Genomic DNA, 18,769 nt, shown 5'->3' with positions numbered 1-18,769 from the left:
TTTTTTGAAATAGAATTTTAAAGTATTGAAGCTGGAATTCACAATCTTACTGATGAAAACAAAGGGTTTTTTTTATTCCCTGTGTTTTTTCAATGGCAGAAACAAAACTGTGACCCTACTTACATGGAGTTTCATGCCTCTATCTAACATATTTTGCACAGTGATCACTTGGGAGTGGATTGTAGTTCTTGAAAGTAAATCTCTAGGAAAATAATAAACATACATACTTAGAAATTGGTAGTCGAGTAATTGGTTTAACATCCTTAAAAGTAGCCAGTGCTTCTCTGTAACTACCGTAGGGAAGTGAACAAAATAATAGCAAAAGCTAACATTTGCCTTCAGTTTCTATCAGAGAGATGTGCTTAACTTACATTCATAACACCTCTTCGGAGCTGAGTAAATAATTTGCTAATATTCAAATTTAAATGGTGTGAAGCTTCTGGTTGTTCAAGCAGGACACCTAATGCAGTGCAGTGAGGCTGGAAGACCAGAGCCAGAATGTTTTCCAATTCCCAATTTGACTTGCAATTGCTGTGTTAAGTGCTTTGGTAAACCTGCTTTTAAAAACAAACTGAAGTGAGAGTTGAGCCTAAAATATGGCAGTCTCACACTTCTGTACTGATAAAAATAGGTTACATGAAACTTTTAGTTAAAGTAGCTACTACAAACACATAATTCAAAATTATCAGTGACTTTTAAGTGTACTGGGCCATCATAAACACCCAGCTATGTTTCCTTTACATGTGTGAATTACTATGGGGGGATTTTGGTACTTGAATGTTACACTGAAATCCAAATATTTGTATGTATGAGAGCTTAGGGTTCTGAATTGAGCATTTGTAACCAAGGCATGTCTTTATTTTTTTTCCCCTCTGTAATTGTGAGTTTTTGTAATGGATGGGTGCACCCTACTTAAAGCAAAGCCAGATTTTCTACTCCTTTTTCATACTCTTATCCAGTGTATTTTATGCCTTTTAGGAAGCTTGTAGCATGTGTTTTGGAGGTGAATGACAAGGGAATGGTGCAGGAATTTGTACCTGCAACAGTGGAACCTTTGCTAGGATGAGGAGCAGTGGACAGCAGAGTGGGAATTAGATGCACCAGTGGCGTCATTTAAAGAAGGATACCGAAAACAGATGACAGACATGTAAAGCTTAGTGGTGGTACAGCCCTCATGTGAGAAGTAAAAGTGTCCTAGGAACTGACAAATAACTTTGGAGCTTACCCAGTCAGCAGTTAGAAAGGTCTTGATATATTGGCTTTATTTGTCTTTTGGCTTCAACAAACGATTTTCTGAGAGGAAGGTAATTTTCTAACTTCTCATTGTAGGTGAGGGTAAATGTTTTATGGCCCTTACCAAGCTGAAGCCTCCATGAATTGTTTTAATGTGAAAGAACATTTTATAGGGGATTTTAAAAATCACTGATCTCTATAGTTATGTTATTCTCTAGTGTATTACTTCAAATTTTGCTGCTGTTTTAACCTCTTGGATATTAACCATCTCAATGTAAATGTAAGAGTCTCTTTGAATAATGCTGTAGCACATGTGTGGTGAAGGTGTAATGTAAAATATATATATAAACCAGCATGTTTAAATCTCTGCCAGGCAAAGCATACCTGTTAACATACCAACTTATGGAGGAGAAATCTGGGTTTTAAAATATACTCTTCAAAATTGCTGAGGTATTTTATTTAATAGATATTTGAGAAGAGGCACATTTTAAGTAAAGCTTTATCATTGTAGCTGAACTGTCTCTTTACATGGTGGTATCTACATAGGCAATAGAAATATTTGCTACTGCAGTTGTGCTGGGTATTTTTAAAGTGAGGAAGTGCAGGACATAAGGTTGCATCAATACTGCTTACTTGACATAGTTATGTGCATAAAAGATACTATAAAACCCTAAATAGATATATTATTTATACCTATTGCTATTTATGTATAATACAGAAGAACTCTAGTCAAGTTAAGGCTATGGTGGCAGTTGATGTAAATACGTAAAGCGACATAATGCTTTTGTATGTGCTGCCGTGACTTGCATTCGGTATGCTGTGATATAAATGATACACTCTATTTTCCTTTCTCTTCTGCTAGCCTGCTATTTTTCTGTGAATGAAGTGCTATAAGCATACATGACTATCCCTCAGGTTCTCTTTGTGGTTTTGCTAACACTGAGTGGTAAACAATAATATCAGCTGCCAGTTGCAAAGCAGCGTGGGGTTTTTTTTCTTTATGAAATAGAAGAATTCTCTCTAGAGACATGACAGATTGTACTTGTGCCAGTCAAGCCTTGGCAGTCTGTCTTACTGATGGCTTGGACTCTATAAATATTCCTTTCTGTAACTTTCTTTACTGGAGTGAAGAATACAGCTTTGTTTGGATGCTGTCTCTTCTGCTCAGAGTATGTTTAAACACTGCACATTTGAAGATGGAGTGACCTCATCCTGACTTACAGTGCAAAGAGAACTGATGGGGTGATTAAAGGGACATCAGTGGAAGATTAAGTCAGAATCCTTGGTATCTAGCCCCTGTGATTAGAGCGGGATAATGAAGCATCAATGAGTGAGCAGCAGATCAAGATCCCACACAGGCGATTGTTCCCAAGCAGATGCAGATGTGGCTGCCAGGGAGGCATCAAATGAAGAGTAATTTGCCTGCTATGCTCATGACTGATTTAGCTCCCAGGTTTCCCCTGTGAAATCCTCATAAATCTAATGTTTTTCTTATTTCTTTGTCATGGTGGGTCAGAGCCCAACATGATCATTTGAGTTAGAGCCACAAAAGGAATTTTAGTTGCTTGCTGAGTAAGGTCTGGCACTCTGGTGAGATGCTTCTCCACAGCAGTGCCCCTGCTCTCCTGTCAGGCCACGGATCCGATCTTTCTGGAGAAATCAGATCAAGTTAATTTGCTCTCCACAACTACTCTAGGAATATAATGGTCATATTGACAGAAAACAGATTATATCCTCAGGTGAAAGATGTTTGTTTTAATATGGCTGCACTAAATTTCTCAAATGACAAGTCAAGTAGCAGCTCGGATGGAGAAAAATCAGTTTGCTTTAAATTGCACTTTTATCATGCTTAGGTGAGACAGATGTATGATACAGTAGTTTCTTCAACATAAAATTATCATTATGCTTTGTTTCAGTATACACATCTAATTCTATACTCTTGAATAACACACTCAGGCTAAACCTATGTTCAAGCTGTTTTTCTGACTGCTAACTGAAGTTGCACCATGTTTCACTGAACTAAACTTAGTGTGTTCAGGTATGCTTCAGTTGTAACGACAGCTTTGCTTGTACTGACACAGGTCAGTTTGACTTTATGCCCAGTACTTATGTAAGAAGTGAGTATAAAAAACCCAAGGGTTTATGAAATTTGATCTGTACATCTTGTATTTGCTGCCCAAAGCAAATTGATGCCCAGACAGAATTAACAACACAAAACACTTCCTACATTTTGGGAACTAAATGTAGACTTGGGAGGAATGTTTAGAGGGTTATTACTCTTTTTTTGATGTTGTTGTTAAGCATACAGCAAAGAAAGTAGCATTTTATGAAAAACAGAATATTTTTCTCTATAAAGGCATATCTTTTTATTTTAACAAAATAAATGAGGTTATTAATCACAGTGAGTCCAAGTGTTTATTCATTGATGGAAAAACAAGTAGTAGTAGCCAAACATGGTAAGAAATGTTCCTTTTTTCTTTCCCCTTGTTTTTGTTCCCCTTCCAGGTTACTTTTTAGCATTTTGTCAGAAACTTATGCAAGTTTAGTAGCAAATACACAATGGAAAATAAGGTTTTAAACCCAAGAAAACTGGCAGCCAGACTAAGGGCCAAGTGAAGATGTTTAACTTTGTATTTTTTAAAAACTCTTGAGATTTGCATTATCAATATCCATTTTATCAAGAAGTTTTGTGTTCTTTGGCAGTATGCTTATTTAATTCTTGTCTAGTAGCACAAAAACTCTTTGCTGTATTTGTCAAAATTGGTAGATAGCACACATCCTGGTCACCAAGCAGAGGCAACCTTTGATGTGATTCCATGTCTTCTCACAGCTTTCTAACTCTCCCTACAGGCCTTCTACTTAGGATCACAAAGATGTAACATAAATGCAAAGATATTTAAGGAGAGAAATTTGTCTGGTAAGGTTTAGCATTGAATGCAGCTTCTCATTTTAGGTCAGGTTCTACCCAGTGCTATGGGATCAAGGAAGGTTTCCCAGTTCTTTTTCCATAGCCAAAACTTAGATATTTCTGGTATTTAAAAAAGCAAAACACCAAAACCAAGGACAAAATCCTACCTGAAATTTTAGAGTTTAGAATCATGTTCCATAGGTGCAGTATTTGAAATATCACTTCGATGTGTTGCAAAAGCAGTCATGACATCAAAAAGTTGCTTTTCTCTCAAGAAATATTATTAAAGGACATAAGTGTTAACTTGTAAAATATGAAAACTGAACACCTGAAGATAATTATATTTTTTAATGTTTTCAGGCTGAGTCAGAGTTAATGGGAAATGGGAACTGTGTTAGATTGGCAGATGATTAGTAGAATTTATCATTATAATATACTTAGCATAATAAGCATGGTGGTCTTCATTATTCAGTGACAGTTTGTGTAGTAATTTTTTCATTAAAATACTATGTCAGTCTGTCAATAAATATATTCATCAGATCAAGATTGCCAAGCTAACACGTCTGGTTTCAAAACTATTAGCTTTCTGCAGTAAGGTGAGGCACCAGTAGTCTTCAGATGCAAAGATACAAAAGAGACCTTGAGCAGATTTCACTTGAAAACATGAAGTTTATAAAAAGACCAAAACAAATCCCAATAGCAGCTCCACCTCTACGTAAAAGTCAACTTGAAACAGGTCCAGGCAGGTTATGACAAATGAGCTGAAAGTCTTTTCCTTTTGTTGATAAACTACACAGGTCATGGTTATGTACAGAAGGAGTGATTGAAGGTTTCACAGACTTAGAACATCCCTTTCAGAAACTGTGTGTTCCAGATTGTATATTTGTCTGTGGAATAGAAATTCTCTCTGTTTTGTTTGGGTTTTTGTTCGTTAGCAGCAGTATAAAACACTTTCTTTTGGTATTAACTCACTTGTTTGAGACTGGTGATATGAAATGTTCATGCAAACAGTAGTCAGTGACAGTTCAGTACTGGAACAGTAGCAGTTGAAGCTGCCAGAAAAAAAGTGTTCCTGTCACTTGGATTAATAGCTGAGATGAATATTTTGTCTACTTTATTACTCATGATGGGATGCAAGGAGGTATCAGTCTTCCTCTAGTCCCTTCTCATCTGCCAAGGAAGTAACACCCTCTCTTCCTTAAAAAAAAGCCCACATTTAACTCCCAAAGATTTCATTAGTCATCCACTGGATTGGGATTATTTGTAACTGTGGTAAGAACTTGGGCTTTGAGTTTTTCTAAATATACAGAAAGTGGAAGAGAACAATTTTGCTCGTTATCTCACAGAGTAATCTCACAGGGTGTAGCATCGCTGAACTAATGGCCCTCAAATAGTAACTTATCAAAGCTGCTCAGGGATTCTTGCTATTACTATAAAAAGACATTTGGCAATAGGCAGTATGTCATTAGAAGCACAGCCATTTACTAGAACGTCAGTGTGCTAACATACTTCACTTACAAACCCTTCAATGGCATCTGGTTCTAGAAAACTAAGTAGATGACTTTGAGTATCACAGGTAACTAGTTCTGAACACTCGCTTTAAAGTAGTTGTTTCTTGACATGGGTGATGCATAAATGCAGTGATTTATTTCTGTCAGGCATTTCACATGACCTCTCAGCTTTTTGGTAAACACTAATTAAGAAGTGATGACTCTCTTGCAGAAGGTTCCTTAGGGTGCACCCATTGTGCAGTTAAACAGAGAAACACATCACATGGTTCAATCTGAGATGCTTCTTGACTGGAGTTTCCTACTCCAGTCAAAGCTCTTATGTTTTCCCCTTCTTTCCCCTCCCATAAGTAATGAACATATTTAAAACACTGCTTCCCCACCTCTGTCAGAAGGTTCCTAGATGTCAGATTCCTATGTCTTCCTCTTGCACTGCTGGAGTGGCTTGACTTTTTTCCCCTGGTTCTTGCTGTTGCACCCCATTAGTCTTGCTCGCAGGTGATTGGCCTCATGACATTGGTGCAGGGTTAGTCCTGGCTTGTTTTGTGGCTTCCAGCTATGAATGGAGTCCTTGTTGGTTATCATCTGAGTGTTTGCTGTATTGAGGATAGCGGGGGAGATAAAATTATAGAATGGTTTGGATTGGAAGGGACTTTAAATATCATCTAGTTCCAAACCCCTGACACCTTCCATTAGACCAGCTTGCTCATAACATGAAAATAGGTCATATAAGCAGAAGATGGGTATATTAATTTATATTTTCAAGAGTGTTACAGCCTTCCATACAGGTTGCATTGGACTTGACTTTCGCTCTTGAAGTAGCTGTAACTTCATGAGTAGCCTGCTTCTTTCACAATTTACTGAAATGAAAGTAAAAATCTGTAAACTGATCCAGGGATGGATGGGTGGTGGACTTGGGCACCTGTAACATCACTTGGCTGAGGAAGAGGTGTTATTGCTGTCAAGGTGAAAGGTGCATTTACACTCCCCTGATGGACCTGGACATTCTTAAGTCTCACTTAGATCTGTGGTTTGCATATACTTGATTACCAGATGACTCTTAAGCAGGTGTTAATTACAGAGATCATCGAGAAAACACAGGTGCCCAAGTATCAGTTGAGCAAAAGGTCATTTAGCATGTCCATGTGTAGGCAGAACTGGGGGCTCCCTGGAGCTGTGATTGGGAATTCATTGTTCCAAAGAGTTGCATTTTTATATAATTACAGTAATAACAATTATAGTAATTAATACCATTAAATGCATCAATTAATTATATACTTATGGATTTGATTTAATTAATTGCAATTACATTAATATTTGAACTGAATTGGTGCTAGCAATATATTAATGTCTTAACAATAAATAATTTATTTGCCAACACATTCATTGATGGAACCTGACCACTCTTAATTCAGATGTTCAGATTTTATTTTTTTTTTAGAGGAGATAGAAATCCTGTAGAATTAATAAGAGGAAAACAAAGCAAACAAAAAGCAACCACCACAGCACCCCAAAATCCACTGTAGTCAGTACTTCAGGTATTGTTCTCAGGGGCATTCTCACACTGTGAAGGTCTAGTAGACCATACTAAAAGGTTGTTGTGAAGTCAAAGTTAAAACATTGGCTCCTGTATAATATTAATAATTAGGAGACAAATTGTTATCCTTTGAGGAAATACATTTAAGCTTGTTTGGCTGGAGGACAGGGGTCTCTCTGCTCTGTGTGTCTGAGGGCTAGGTTTCATTCTCGCTTTCTTGTTCTTTAAGATGGAAAGTGGGGAGCATTATTAAAAGCCAGGCATTAGTGGCTGTGGCATGTAGCTCCCAAAGTTAAAAGAGACTCCCATAACCGGCTGGGGACCAGCAGTGAGTGGAACCTCCTGGATTAGAGTGAGGCTCAAATTCTCTATGCTTTGTGTGTGGCAGGGGACCTCCCAAGCTAATAAAGGAAAAATGTTAATGGAGTAAATGACAACATGAAATATTTGAGAATTGTTTCTGTATGGGAGCTTAAAATCCCTTTTTCTTCCTTCTTTTCAGAAAGAAGACACAGCTCCTCCAGCAAGCCACCTTTGACTCCTCCCTCCTCTTCAGTATTTTCCCTCATATCATCCTTCCCTGCAAAAAACAAAGGTAGCTGTGGAAGTGGGAGCAATCGTTCATCTAGTGGAGGTACTAGTGCATCATCATCAAATTCCAAGTTGTTGAAATCACCCAAAGACAAGCTGCAGATCAGCGGAAACAACAGGTTAATGCATTCGGTACAGCATAGCAAAGTTCCCCATGATAAAATGTGAGTATGCTTTTTGACAAAGAACTAAATGTTATTACTTGCATAGACACTACTGTATCAGTAGAATTTTCTTTGTGTTTCGGAGGAGTTTGAGTGAAATCACTTTAAACTGCTGCAGATCTTTTCCAGCAGCCTAGTCTAAGATTATAACATGATCAGGTTATGTATGTTATGATACATATATTTATATATATATGTCATGATATAACATGACTGTTGAACAAGAACCCTTGCAAAGCTGCGTCTTAAATCACTATGAATACAAGCCATTTTATTAGAGGTTCTTAATTCTTCAATCTGTTGTGCACACTTTGATCATAAGGGAGTTCTAGCTCTGATTCAGGTGAATTTTGACATGCACACTTGAGATTACACAACTGATAATATAATTTACTGTCACAGAACGGGGCATTTCTCACTGGACACAACAGGCTTATTCCAGTTGCTTTGGTAATAGGTTTATTTGTGAATCCAAGTCTCTGAAGACTCTCTGAAATACTTACAAGAAAATGGGAAAAAGAGGTCAGAAGAGATTACAGACACGGTAAAAAATTTGAAAACAAAGATAAGAACGAAAAATCTGTGAATAAAGGAGGAAGGCCTTCATTTGCATTGTGAATAGATCAGAGTAGTGTTTAGTAATAACATGTTAAGTACTTTTATAATTTATGACTATAATTTTTAATTTCTCCCCCCTTTTCTTTTTTCCATAAATAGTATGACTCCATCTGTCAAAGTGGAAAAGATTCATCCAAAGATAGATGGTGCCCAACTGAAAGCTGCTGTTGGTCCAACTTGTTCTACTACTGTGAGTTCCTCAATAAAGACTGGCCTTAATTGTCCCTCAATACCAAAGCCACCCTTGCCTTCCCCTGGACAGATACTGAATGGTAAAGGTCTTCTCTCTGTGCCTCCGTTTTTGGAAAAGAAACCTGAAGAAAATACAAATAATAGGAAATTTTTACATAAAAGATTGTCAGGTAATTGTTTTTAATTATTATTTGCTATATTTCTCTTAGTAGTGTATCTATAGAAACACATACACAGAATATATAGACATAAGCTTCAGAAGTAAATTAAGCACTTTTATAACACTAACTTGTAATTATATATGTTTATGTATTAGAATTTAAATCTATAATTTGACATACTCTTAAAGAACACAACTTGAAATGTGGATATTGCTTTCAGAAACCATACAGTCCTCTAAGGCCTGTCAGTTCTTACAGTTATAAAATTACATTGAATTACTATCTTTAAGTATTTTCCTTTCCTTCTTTTTATATGGAAGGTCCAAAATGTACATAGCAAATGGAATGACTAGCACCTTAAAAAGTGGAAACTCTGTCTGACCTTTACACTTCTTAAATGCAGTAACTTTGAGTGTTAGTGAAATGATAGACAAGTTCTCAACACCAAAAAACCCACTGTTTGTCACAGTTCATATTGGTGGTGGACTCTAATCCTAAAATGTAGTATTTACTCCTCCTTCAGGGTCCCTTATAGCTGTGAATTTCTCCATTCTGTTTGTAGACTTGAGATCTGTATCTCAGCACACCATAAGCTTGCTGAGAATGTAGACATTATTGTGTGCAATTTTATTGTGCAGTTTTATTGGTACATTTGCCTGTGTTGCATTTGGAAACAGATTCCAATCTGGTTAATTTTTATAATGAAAATAGATGTTACTATTTCACAATGTCTTTTGATATCTTTTCAATACTGTGTACCTTTGACAGAGAGAGAATTTGATCCTGATATATACTGTGGTGTCATTGATGTGGAAACCAGGAAACCTTGTACTAGGTCTTTGACATGCAAGGTAGGATTATCTCAATCAAAATAAAATTATGTAAAGTTTTAATTCAATTTCCTGAGGAATATGACAGAAAATGGAAAATTCCAGATTTCTGCTGTCAGTAATTACCACTGTAAATGGCACCTCTCAAAATATGTTGCCCAAAACCGAGAAGGAATTGGTTTTGAAGTTCAGTTAATGATTTATTCAAAGACTTATTTCTTAAAATAACTCTGAGATTTGTATTTTTGTATAAACCTTTTAAACATGGATATTGACATGGGGCAGATAATGTTCCTTTGTGTGTGGGTAGTAGGGGGTCAGCATGATCTTTTTGGGGACACCTTTTGAGTCCCTCCTCAGCTGTTTTCATGGCACACATCCCTCTGCATGGCTCTGCCATCCCACAACCACTGAGATCACAGTCCCACCACAGCTCTACAATTTACTAACTTCTTCTTGTAGCCGCTTTGTTTAAAATCCATGATTTCTTGATTGTGTAAGTTCTGCAGCTCCATGTTCACGAGTTGTGGCATACCTGAAGACAGACAATTGAAAGCTCAGGTTAGTTACTTAGTTAAAAACTGACTGTTAACACCCTAACCAGAAGCTTGAAAGGTACTGTCTTTGCTTCTTATAGTCCCTTAAGCCCACAGCAGTGGTCTCCGCTAGGCATTGTCAATGTTCCTTTAGACACTGATTTCAACATAAAGGTCTCAAAACCAGCTCTCTCTCACAGACCACAGAAACCCAGCTACTAATTTGACCCAGTAACCAGTTTACCTAGACGAGGATCTGCTCCCATGCACCATTTTACCCAAGAGTCAGAAAGACAAGCAAGAATGGGGATAATCTATTTTGAGACATCTGCTTTCTGCAGCAGTCTTCATGCCATAAAACCTTTCTGTTTACACATACTCAAAGCAGTCCTTTTTCAACATCCCACACTTACCATTCACAGAAGGAAGGTCCTTTCCTGCTCCCTCCCTATTTGCTTGCCAGTAAGCAAATGTCTGAACCCAGTAACTAAAGTGCAAAGCACACTGGGCTTGTTAAGCCCCAAGTCTTCTCTGTGAAGTTGGAGCTGGTGTTCCAGTTACTATCCTGTCCAAATCTGTTTCCATACACCACTGGAAATAGAATACATACTGATGAAAACCTTTGAGTTCTGTAATATTTTTTTAAGCTTTGGAATTAAGATTCTCAGCAGTAAGTTTAGAATGTGTATTCAAATTTGCATTGGTCATGTAATTTTGGTAGAAATTTATACTGTCTTCTGAAGAGCCTTCTTTGGCTAGCCTGTTTGAAGTATGCTGTGTATCCCATCACACCACAATCCAGCAGAGTTACATCACTCAAGTTAAAGAGGAGATTGAACAAAAAAACCCACTACCATTTCCACCAGCATCTGAGTTCTTGGGGTAATATGAGAAAGGGAAGAACTGGGATAGTTAAAAGGATTGGAAGGAGTCTGATTCACAAGTCTACATCTAAAAGGAAGCCAGTATCTCACCAGGAAGCATTCAGTGCCACATTCATCTATCACACCCAGTATATCAGAAATGCCACCTTATAGAATCATAGAATAGTTAGGATTGGAAAGGACCTCAAGATCATCTAGTTCCAACCCCCCTGCCATGGGCAGGGACACCTCACACTAAACCATGTCACCCAAGGCTTCATCCAGCCTGGCCTTGAACACTGACAGGGATGGAGCATTCACTACCTCCCTGGGCAACCCATTCCAGTACCTCACCACCCTCACAGTAAAGAATTTCTTCCTTATATCCAGCCTAAACTTCCCCTAAGTTTCAACTCGTTACCCCTTGTCCTATCACTACAGTCCCTAATGAATAGTCCCTCACCAGCATCCCTGCAGACCCCCTTCAGATACTGGAAGGCTGCTATGAGGTCTCCACGCAGCCTTCTCTTCTCCAGGCTGAACAGCCCCAACTTTCTCAACCTGTCTTCATATGGGAGGTGCTCCAGTCCCTGATCATCCTTGTGGCCTCCTCTGGACTTGTTCTAACAGTTCCATGTCCTTTCTATGTTGAGGACACCAGAACTACACACAATGCTCCAAGTGAGGTCTCACAAGAGCAGAGTAGAGGGGCAGGATCACCTCCTTCGACCTGCTGGTCACGCTCCTTTTGATGCAGCCCAGGATACGGTTGGCTTTCATGGCTGTGAGCACACACTGAAGCCAACTCATGTTCATTTTCTCATTGACCAACACCCCCAAGTCTGCCCACAGGGCTGCACTGAATTTCCTTTTTGCCCAACCTGTAGCTGTGTCTGGGATTGCTCCAACCCAGCTGTAGGACCTTACACTTGTCATGGTTAAACTTCATAAGGTTGGCGTCAGCCCACCTCACAAGTGTGTCAAGGTCCCTCTGGATGGCATTCCTTCCCTCTAGCGTATCAACAGAACCACACAGCTTGGTGTCATCGGCAAACTTGCTGAGGGCACACTCAATTCCATTGTCCATGTCAGCGACAAAGATATTAAAAAAGACCAGTCCCAACACCAATCCCTGAGGGACACCACTTGTTACTGGTCTCCAGCTGGACATTGAGCCATTGACCACAACTCTTTGAGTGTGACCATCCAGCCAGTTCTTTATCCACCGAGTGGTCCACCTATCAAATTGATGACACTCCAATAGAGTCATCACTCCATCTCTCCTTAGAGACAAGGATGTCATGTGGGACAGTGTCGAACGCTTTGCACAAGTCCAGATAGGTGACGTCAACTGCTCCACCCCTGTCCATCACTTTTGTAGCCCCATCATAGAAGGCCACCAAATTGGTCAGGCAGGATTTCCCCCTAGTGAAGCCATGCTGGCTGTCACCAAGCACCTTGTTGTTTTTCATGTGCCCTAGCATGCCTTCCAGGAGAATCTGCTCCCAGATTTTGCCAGGCACAGAGGTGAGACTGACTGGTCTGTAATTCCCTGGGTCATCCATTTTCCCCTTCTTGAAAATGGGGGTTCTATTTCCCTTTTTCCAGTCATCAGGAACTTCACCTGACTGCCATGATTTTTCAGATATGATGGCCAGTGGCTTTGCAACTTTATTCACCAGCTCCTTCAGGACCCACGGATGGATTTCATCAGGTCCCATGGACTTGTGCACATTCAGGTTCTTAAGATGGTCTCGAACCAGATCCTCTCCTACAGTGGGCCCAAGGTCTTTGTTCTCACAGTCCCTGCATCCACCTTCCAAGACTTGGGTGGTGCAGTCAGAGCCTTTGCCAGTGAAGACCGAGGCAAAGAAGCCATTCAGAACCTCAGCCTTCTCCAAGTCCTGTGTAGCCAGTTCTCCCAAATGTTTCCGGATGGGGCCTACATTGTCCCTAGTCTGTTTTTTAGCCTCTGCATACCTATAAAATCCCTTCCTATTATCTTTAACATCCCTTGCCAAGTTTAGCTCCAATTGGGCTTTAGCTTTCCTAACTTGGTCCCTAACTACCTGGACAATATCCCTGTATTCATCCCAGGCCACCTGTCCTTTTTTCCACCTTTTATAAGCCTCTTTTTTCTTGTGAATTTTCCTCAGCAGCTCCTTATCCATCCAAGGAGGTCTCCTGGCCCTCCTGCTGCACTTCCTTCTGGTCGGGATGCAACACTCCTGAGCCTGTAGCAGGTGATCCTTGAATGTTAATCAAGAGTCTTGGGCCCCCTTACACTCAAGGGCTATATCCCATGGAACCTTGCTAAGCAGGTTCCTGAGGAGCCCAAAGTCTGCTCTCTGAAGTCCAGGGCAGTGAGCTTACTGCACACTCTTCTCACTGTCTTGAGGACCTCAAATCCGACCATCTCGTGATCACTGCATCCAAGACTTCCCTGGAGAGTCACATTTCCAACAAGCCCTTCCCTGTTGGTGAGCACGAGGTCAAGCAGGTCACCTCTCCTCGTCTGCTCCTCTATTGCTTGCAGAAGGAAGTTGTCTTCCACACAATCGAGAAACCTCCTGGATTGCTTGTGCTGGGCCGTACCGTCGCCCCAACAGATGTCAGGGTGGGTGAAGTCCCCCATGAGAACAAGGGCCTGTGAGTGTGAGGCTTTTTATTTTCTCCTGAGTATCTGATACATGTTTCCACTCTTAAGGGTCAGACAAGTGTTTGGTGGGTACACATATTTGCCTGTATTCAAGACTGGCACACTCAGCAACGTTCAATAGAGACCTTATCAGGATAAGAAGTTTCTGAGACTATGATCATCTCACTCCAAAGCCATGTCAAAACCAGGGCAGATAAATCACATTCTCACCTACAAAGGAGCCTACAGAGCTTCCGATGTCTACCACATGCAGCTGGCTAGAACTTTGCAAGTCAGGTGTAATCCTAAATTCCAGTCTTATTAATGTAGTCAAGTTTAGTTAGCATGGACAGCAGGAAAGTTCAGTGATTTGACAACTTTATGACTAAAGCTACAAAAACATTCCATCCAAATATCTTCCAAGCAGTCATATGCACATCAGTCATGAAACAGCACTCTGAACAGAACTAAGAGCTCTAAGATACTTTACATACAAGAATAGAACACGATCCCAGGAAATCCACTAGAAAGTCTCTATCACAACACTATGTCATGGGGAGAGGTTAGCAGCTGAGGAAGTCATCAGAAACTATCCTCAATGTGTAAGTCATTGTGCAAGTTGAGGACACTTTCCCAGCTTGTTTTTTCTCTCATTTGTAATATGAATAACAGGTTTGCATACCTAATTTGAGCTGCATTGTTATTCAGAGTTGTTTTAAGACATTTCTCTAAGTGACTCCTGACAGCATCACCTTTTAGATCAGCATCAAGTGCAAGCCACCTAAAAAACAACCAGCCAGCTTGATCTACTAGGTGTTGTAATAACTGCGCAGAAATAGGTTTCCTTAACTAACATTTCACATACAGAAAATCTGTATGTGAAAGCCTTTACAAAGGGTTTCTATCAATAAGTTTTTATTATTCAAAACCTGTACATGTGCTGCTAACATCCCTGCCCAGGAGAGCAGTTATTTTTTATGGAATCCTATTTGATTAGATTTCTATACTCGGTGTTCTTACAAGGTCTGGATATCTGATCTCTGTTCTACCTGATATGACTTGGACATGGGAGTAGACAGGAGAAGCAAATATGAACATTCACACTTTCAGGGCTGTCTAAAGCTCAGACCTACAAGATTCCATAGAGTGATCTTGGCCAAACCAATCCACTGACAGATATCCACACTGAAAACTGAAGCACAGAGCAGATACAACATGCCAATAGCAAAGGCCTGCATGGGAAGTGTTACCCTGATTCTGCTCCAATATGCTGGGACAAAAAGCAGACAATGTGAGTGTCAAGAGCCTCCTGCCCTCTTCCTCAAACAACCCGCCTGCTCTTCTTTCTCCAGGCATCTAAGTTTGTTCTAATATTTAGTTAGTTCATACTTTCAGAACAGCAGCCACTTTTCAGTTCAGTTCTGCTTCATCAGAACCCAGTCTCTACACTTGAAACAAAATGCTGTATTTTATATCAAAACAGAGGTTGCATTGAACACATTAGCAGACTTAAACTTTAACAGAATGCTTACCTGAGGGAAACAAGTTTTACCTACAAAGTTCACTTATTTTCAAACTGTTTAGAATAAGCCTTTGGGGGAACTAAAAAAACCCAAACCTACCACCAAAACCAAAACCCAACAACTTGTACCAACCACAAAAGGGACTGAGCAATCCTGTCTTAGTTGAATATGCACGGACTATTCTAAGTCTATTATTTTTGTTTAAATGCAAGAAAGAGCTACAGAATAGTCAAGGCAGAATCAGTCATCATCACAACATATGATTTTATTTGAAGACTATTCACTCTACTTCATTTAGCCAAGATTAGTTTCTCAAACCACAGTAGTTCGTAATAAATCAACAGATCCTTACAGTTTACAGTTCTGGAGCAGATAACTCTTCATACTGGACTTGGAATCACTACCAATCACACAAGGCAAGACATTTCAATGGGATTTGTTTGATTTAACATTTCCATCTCAAATAAAGATGTTAATGAAGCAGGAATTCCTCTAATGAAAGTATTTTCTCAGTAAGTATCTGCTGGAAGAGTTCCCAAGCCGAGGCTGATGAACCTCTGTGTGTCTGGGCAGCGTTTCTGTCCTGGCTTTATTTTGCCACGTTCCCTAAGGTGGAAACTTTTGCTCCAGCCCTGGCAGTCTCTCCCCTCCCTTCTTATCCCCTTTCCCATGCTGGGGTGCTCTGGAGCCACTGAGGGAGGCCAGAGCGGATTGGGCTCCTCCTCCTCCTCCCCAGATCCCAATTGTTTTGCATTTGTGGCTCACCCTCCCCCCCGTTTGGGATTTACCAGCTCCCAGGAGCTGCGGTGCTGTCTCCCCTGGTGCTGTTCAGTGGGAGCGGGGCACAGGCTGCAGGAGCCAGGGGTCACCCGAGAGCTGCTCCCCCCTGCCCGTGGGGTCCGCACCACCCCCAGGAGGGCTTCGCTGCTGGGTCTTCTTCTCTCTGAGCCCTGTAATTGTGTGTCGTGGGTGCAGTTGAAATTACACAAACCCCCACAAATACTGAAGCGTTCTCTAATGAAATCACACTTGGTTTTTATACTGGAGCTGTTACAGCACCTCCTGCCTTCTAAATTGCGATGTACGTGGCTGTGATTAAATCTGTTCTTTTCGGGTTTTTTCTTCTCAAAGGAGGAGGACCACAGAGATGCCAAGCGGCCTTTTGGGCCACCAGTGGCAAAACATCAGCGTCTCTGATCTTTGTTGATGACTTTGATTGTTCTGTGTTTGTTCTGCAGTTGTTCTAATATTCTTGTTACACTGTTCTTGTTTTGTTCTTATACTGTTGTTGGTTTGTTGTTTTATTGTAGCTTTTTGTTGTTACACTGTTGTTCTGTTGTTGTTCTAACACTAGTAAACTAGTATTTTTACCACAATTTTACTAGCATTTTAGCACTGTTTTACTCTCAACATACAATTTCCACCCCCCCCACACTACATCCCCACCCCCTATTTTTATGTCCCCCGCTTAAAATAAACAGACTGTGTTCACATTTGCCTTCCCTGTGTTTGATTCCTGGACCAGGGCACAAGTGCCGCTTTCCAGCACACTTTGCTTGACCCATCACTAAGTGTCCCCTCTGACTGAAGATGCTGCCCATGTTGATGCAGCACCCAGTTTGCAGAAGGTCAAGGACAGAGAAGTGCCTTGGCAAGGGCAAACAGAGGAGACTTCTAGCTCTTGAGTAGCGGGGGATGGGCTGAAGGAAACACCTGTGGTGCTCCCCAAGCCTAGGGATGGCAGCGGCATCCTCTGTATGGCTGGGAGCGGGCAGGTGGGGAAGCTGCGGGCAAGGCTCAGGCAGGATGGGGCAGCCACAGGCTGCACGTGCCAGAGCTCCTGCTCTTGCTTGACCTTTTCCTTTTAGTCACCTGAAATAGTGCAGGGGATCCTTCCCCTGATGGTGCACCTGGGCTGTCCCCATGCTGATGGCTGTGTCCCCCTTCTTCTCCCATCCCTGCCATCATTAGGCATGAGTCTGTGGCTTCTGCAGCCTATTGGCTCATTTTACCAAGTCAGGCGATGCCACCTTGGGCTGGCACTGCCAGCCCTGCTTTCACCTGCTCCCTTGGTCCCCAGGTAAATCTGGGCCAGGGATGCCCACCCGGGCCAATAGCCTCTTCCTGACAGACACGTGCAGAGGCCGCAAGCTGCTGAATGCTGAAGGTGAGCAGGGGAACAGGGCCAGGGAGGGGGTACCCTGAATGTGCAGGGTTTGGCAGAGTCCCATGCTGCTCCTGAGGGGGCTGCAGCCCCTCTCCCTTCCCAGCCGGGCCCCTCCAGGTCTCCCATGCTGCCTGCAGCATTCTGCCAGCTGCCCATAGGTGCTGGGGATGGCTCCACAGCAGCAGGGAACCCCTGCCTGGCACGGGCACACTCACGGGGGTTTTGGATTCGCTGGGGAAACAAGATCCAGCTTCTGGGACTCCCAGAGAAGGCAGCTCCCCCCAGGAGCACAGGCAAATGAAGTGCTGTGGAGCATCTTCAAGGTGCAAGTGACTGGTATCATTTCCCCCCTCTGGTGTCCCCCCAGTCCTCCCTGTCCTATCGTCCCATCCCATCCCCCCTCCCCCTCTAATAAGCATCACTGCATCTTTTACTTTTTTAAGGAAAATGTATTTTTGTGAAAGTAGACATGACTATAATACAGTGGATATTAAATAAAAACATACCACATCACCAACACTCTGGATGCTCTGCTGGCATCATTCATGGACCTCAGGGAACTGTCCTTCTCAAAACAAGTACCCACTGAAATATGCAAAGAAAGTAATGCTGAAGGGGATAGAAACCATGTAGTGCAACACTCTGCGTGGCTTAGAAAGGGAGGAGTCTGAACTCTGGGAACACATCATCTCATGTGAAAATAGCTGCAATCTCTCCATCCCCAGCTCTAAATTTCTAAATGCTCCAACTCGGGAGCAGCCCGTGGAAACAGTCAAAGAAAACTGTGACAAAGGCAGACACCAACCAACCAAATAAAGAAATAAATGAGAGAAATAACAAAGAACTAAATAAGGTGGAGTCCCCAGACAGCGTGCAGTCAAGGTGAACCAGAGGAGCAGCTTCCAGAAGCCCACACGCTCCCCAGGCAGAGGTATGGACCCCTTCAAGATACCGCTGCACAGGGGTTCCTGTGCCAAACAGGACTGAGGCAGTGTGGGATGCTCCTGGGCACAGCTGCATATCTACAGGTTAACAGAACAAAGAAGTCACTCCTCAGCCCAGAGACAGCAAAGAGGATTCGCAGGAACAGAGAAGTGCCGATTTTCTGTGCAGGAAGTAAAGGAGTTGACACAACTTCCTTTGGACCAGAGAAATAGCAGGGTGTGGAAAACAAGGGATCTCTTCCTCCAGGGCCGGGGCTTCACTGGGAAAAGCCATTCAGCCAACTTACAACCAGAATAAAGTTTGAATTCTCTCCACGATCTCATCTCGCTGGGTTTAGGTGCCTGAGCAGGGACCA

At 41.5% G+C, this 18,769-nt stretch overlaps 1 protein-coding gene across 1 annotated transcript in view; it reads left to right on the top strand.

Moving 5' to 3' along the window:
* Window positions 1-16,499, top strand: part of ATXN7 (ataxin 7) — a 58,318-nt gene extending 41,819 nt beyond the window's left edge. Inside the window, exons 5-8 of the mRNA XM_034066194.1 lie at window positions 7,689-7,941; window positions 8,659-8,921; window positions 9,681-9,763; window positions 16,434-16,499. Of these exons, the coding sequence (XP_033922085.1) occupies window positions 7,689-7,941; window positions 8,659-8,921; window positions 9,681-9,763; window positions 16,434-16,499 (665 nt within the window). The remainder of the gene's footprint in view (window positions 1-7,688; window positions 7,942-8,658; window positions 8,922-9,680; window positions 9,764-16,433) is intronic.
* The last annotated feature ends 2,270 nt before the right edge of the window (window positions 16,500-18,769 follow it).

The sequence above is a fragment of the Melopsittacus undulatus genome, chromosome 9 (genome assembly GCF_012275295.1).
Source record: "Melopsittacus undulatus isolate bMelUnd1 chromosome 9, bMelUnd1.mat.Z, whole genome shotgun sequence".
In the NCBI taxonomy this organism is placed as follows: Eukaryota; Metazoa; Chordata; class Aves; order Psittaciformes; family Psittaculidae; genus Melopsittacus; species Melopsittacus undulatus.
Note: the sequence above shows the minus strand (reverse complement) of the source record. Positions and strands in the feature narration are given on the sequence as shown.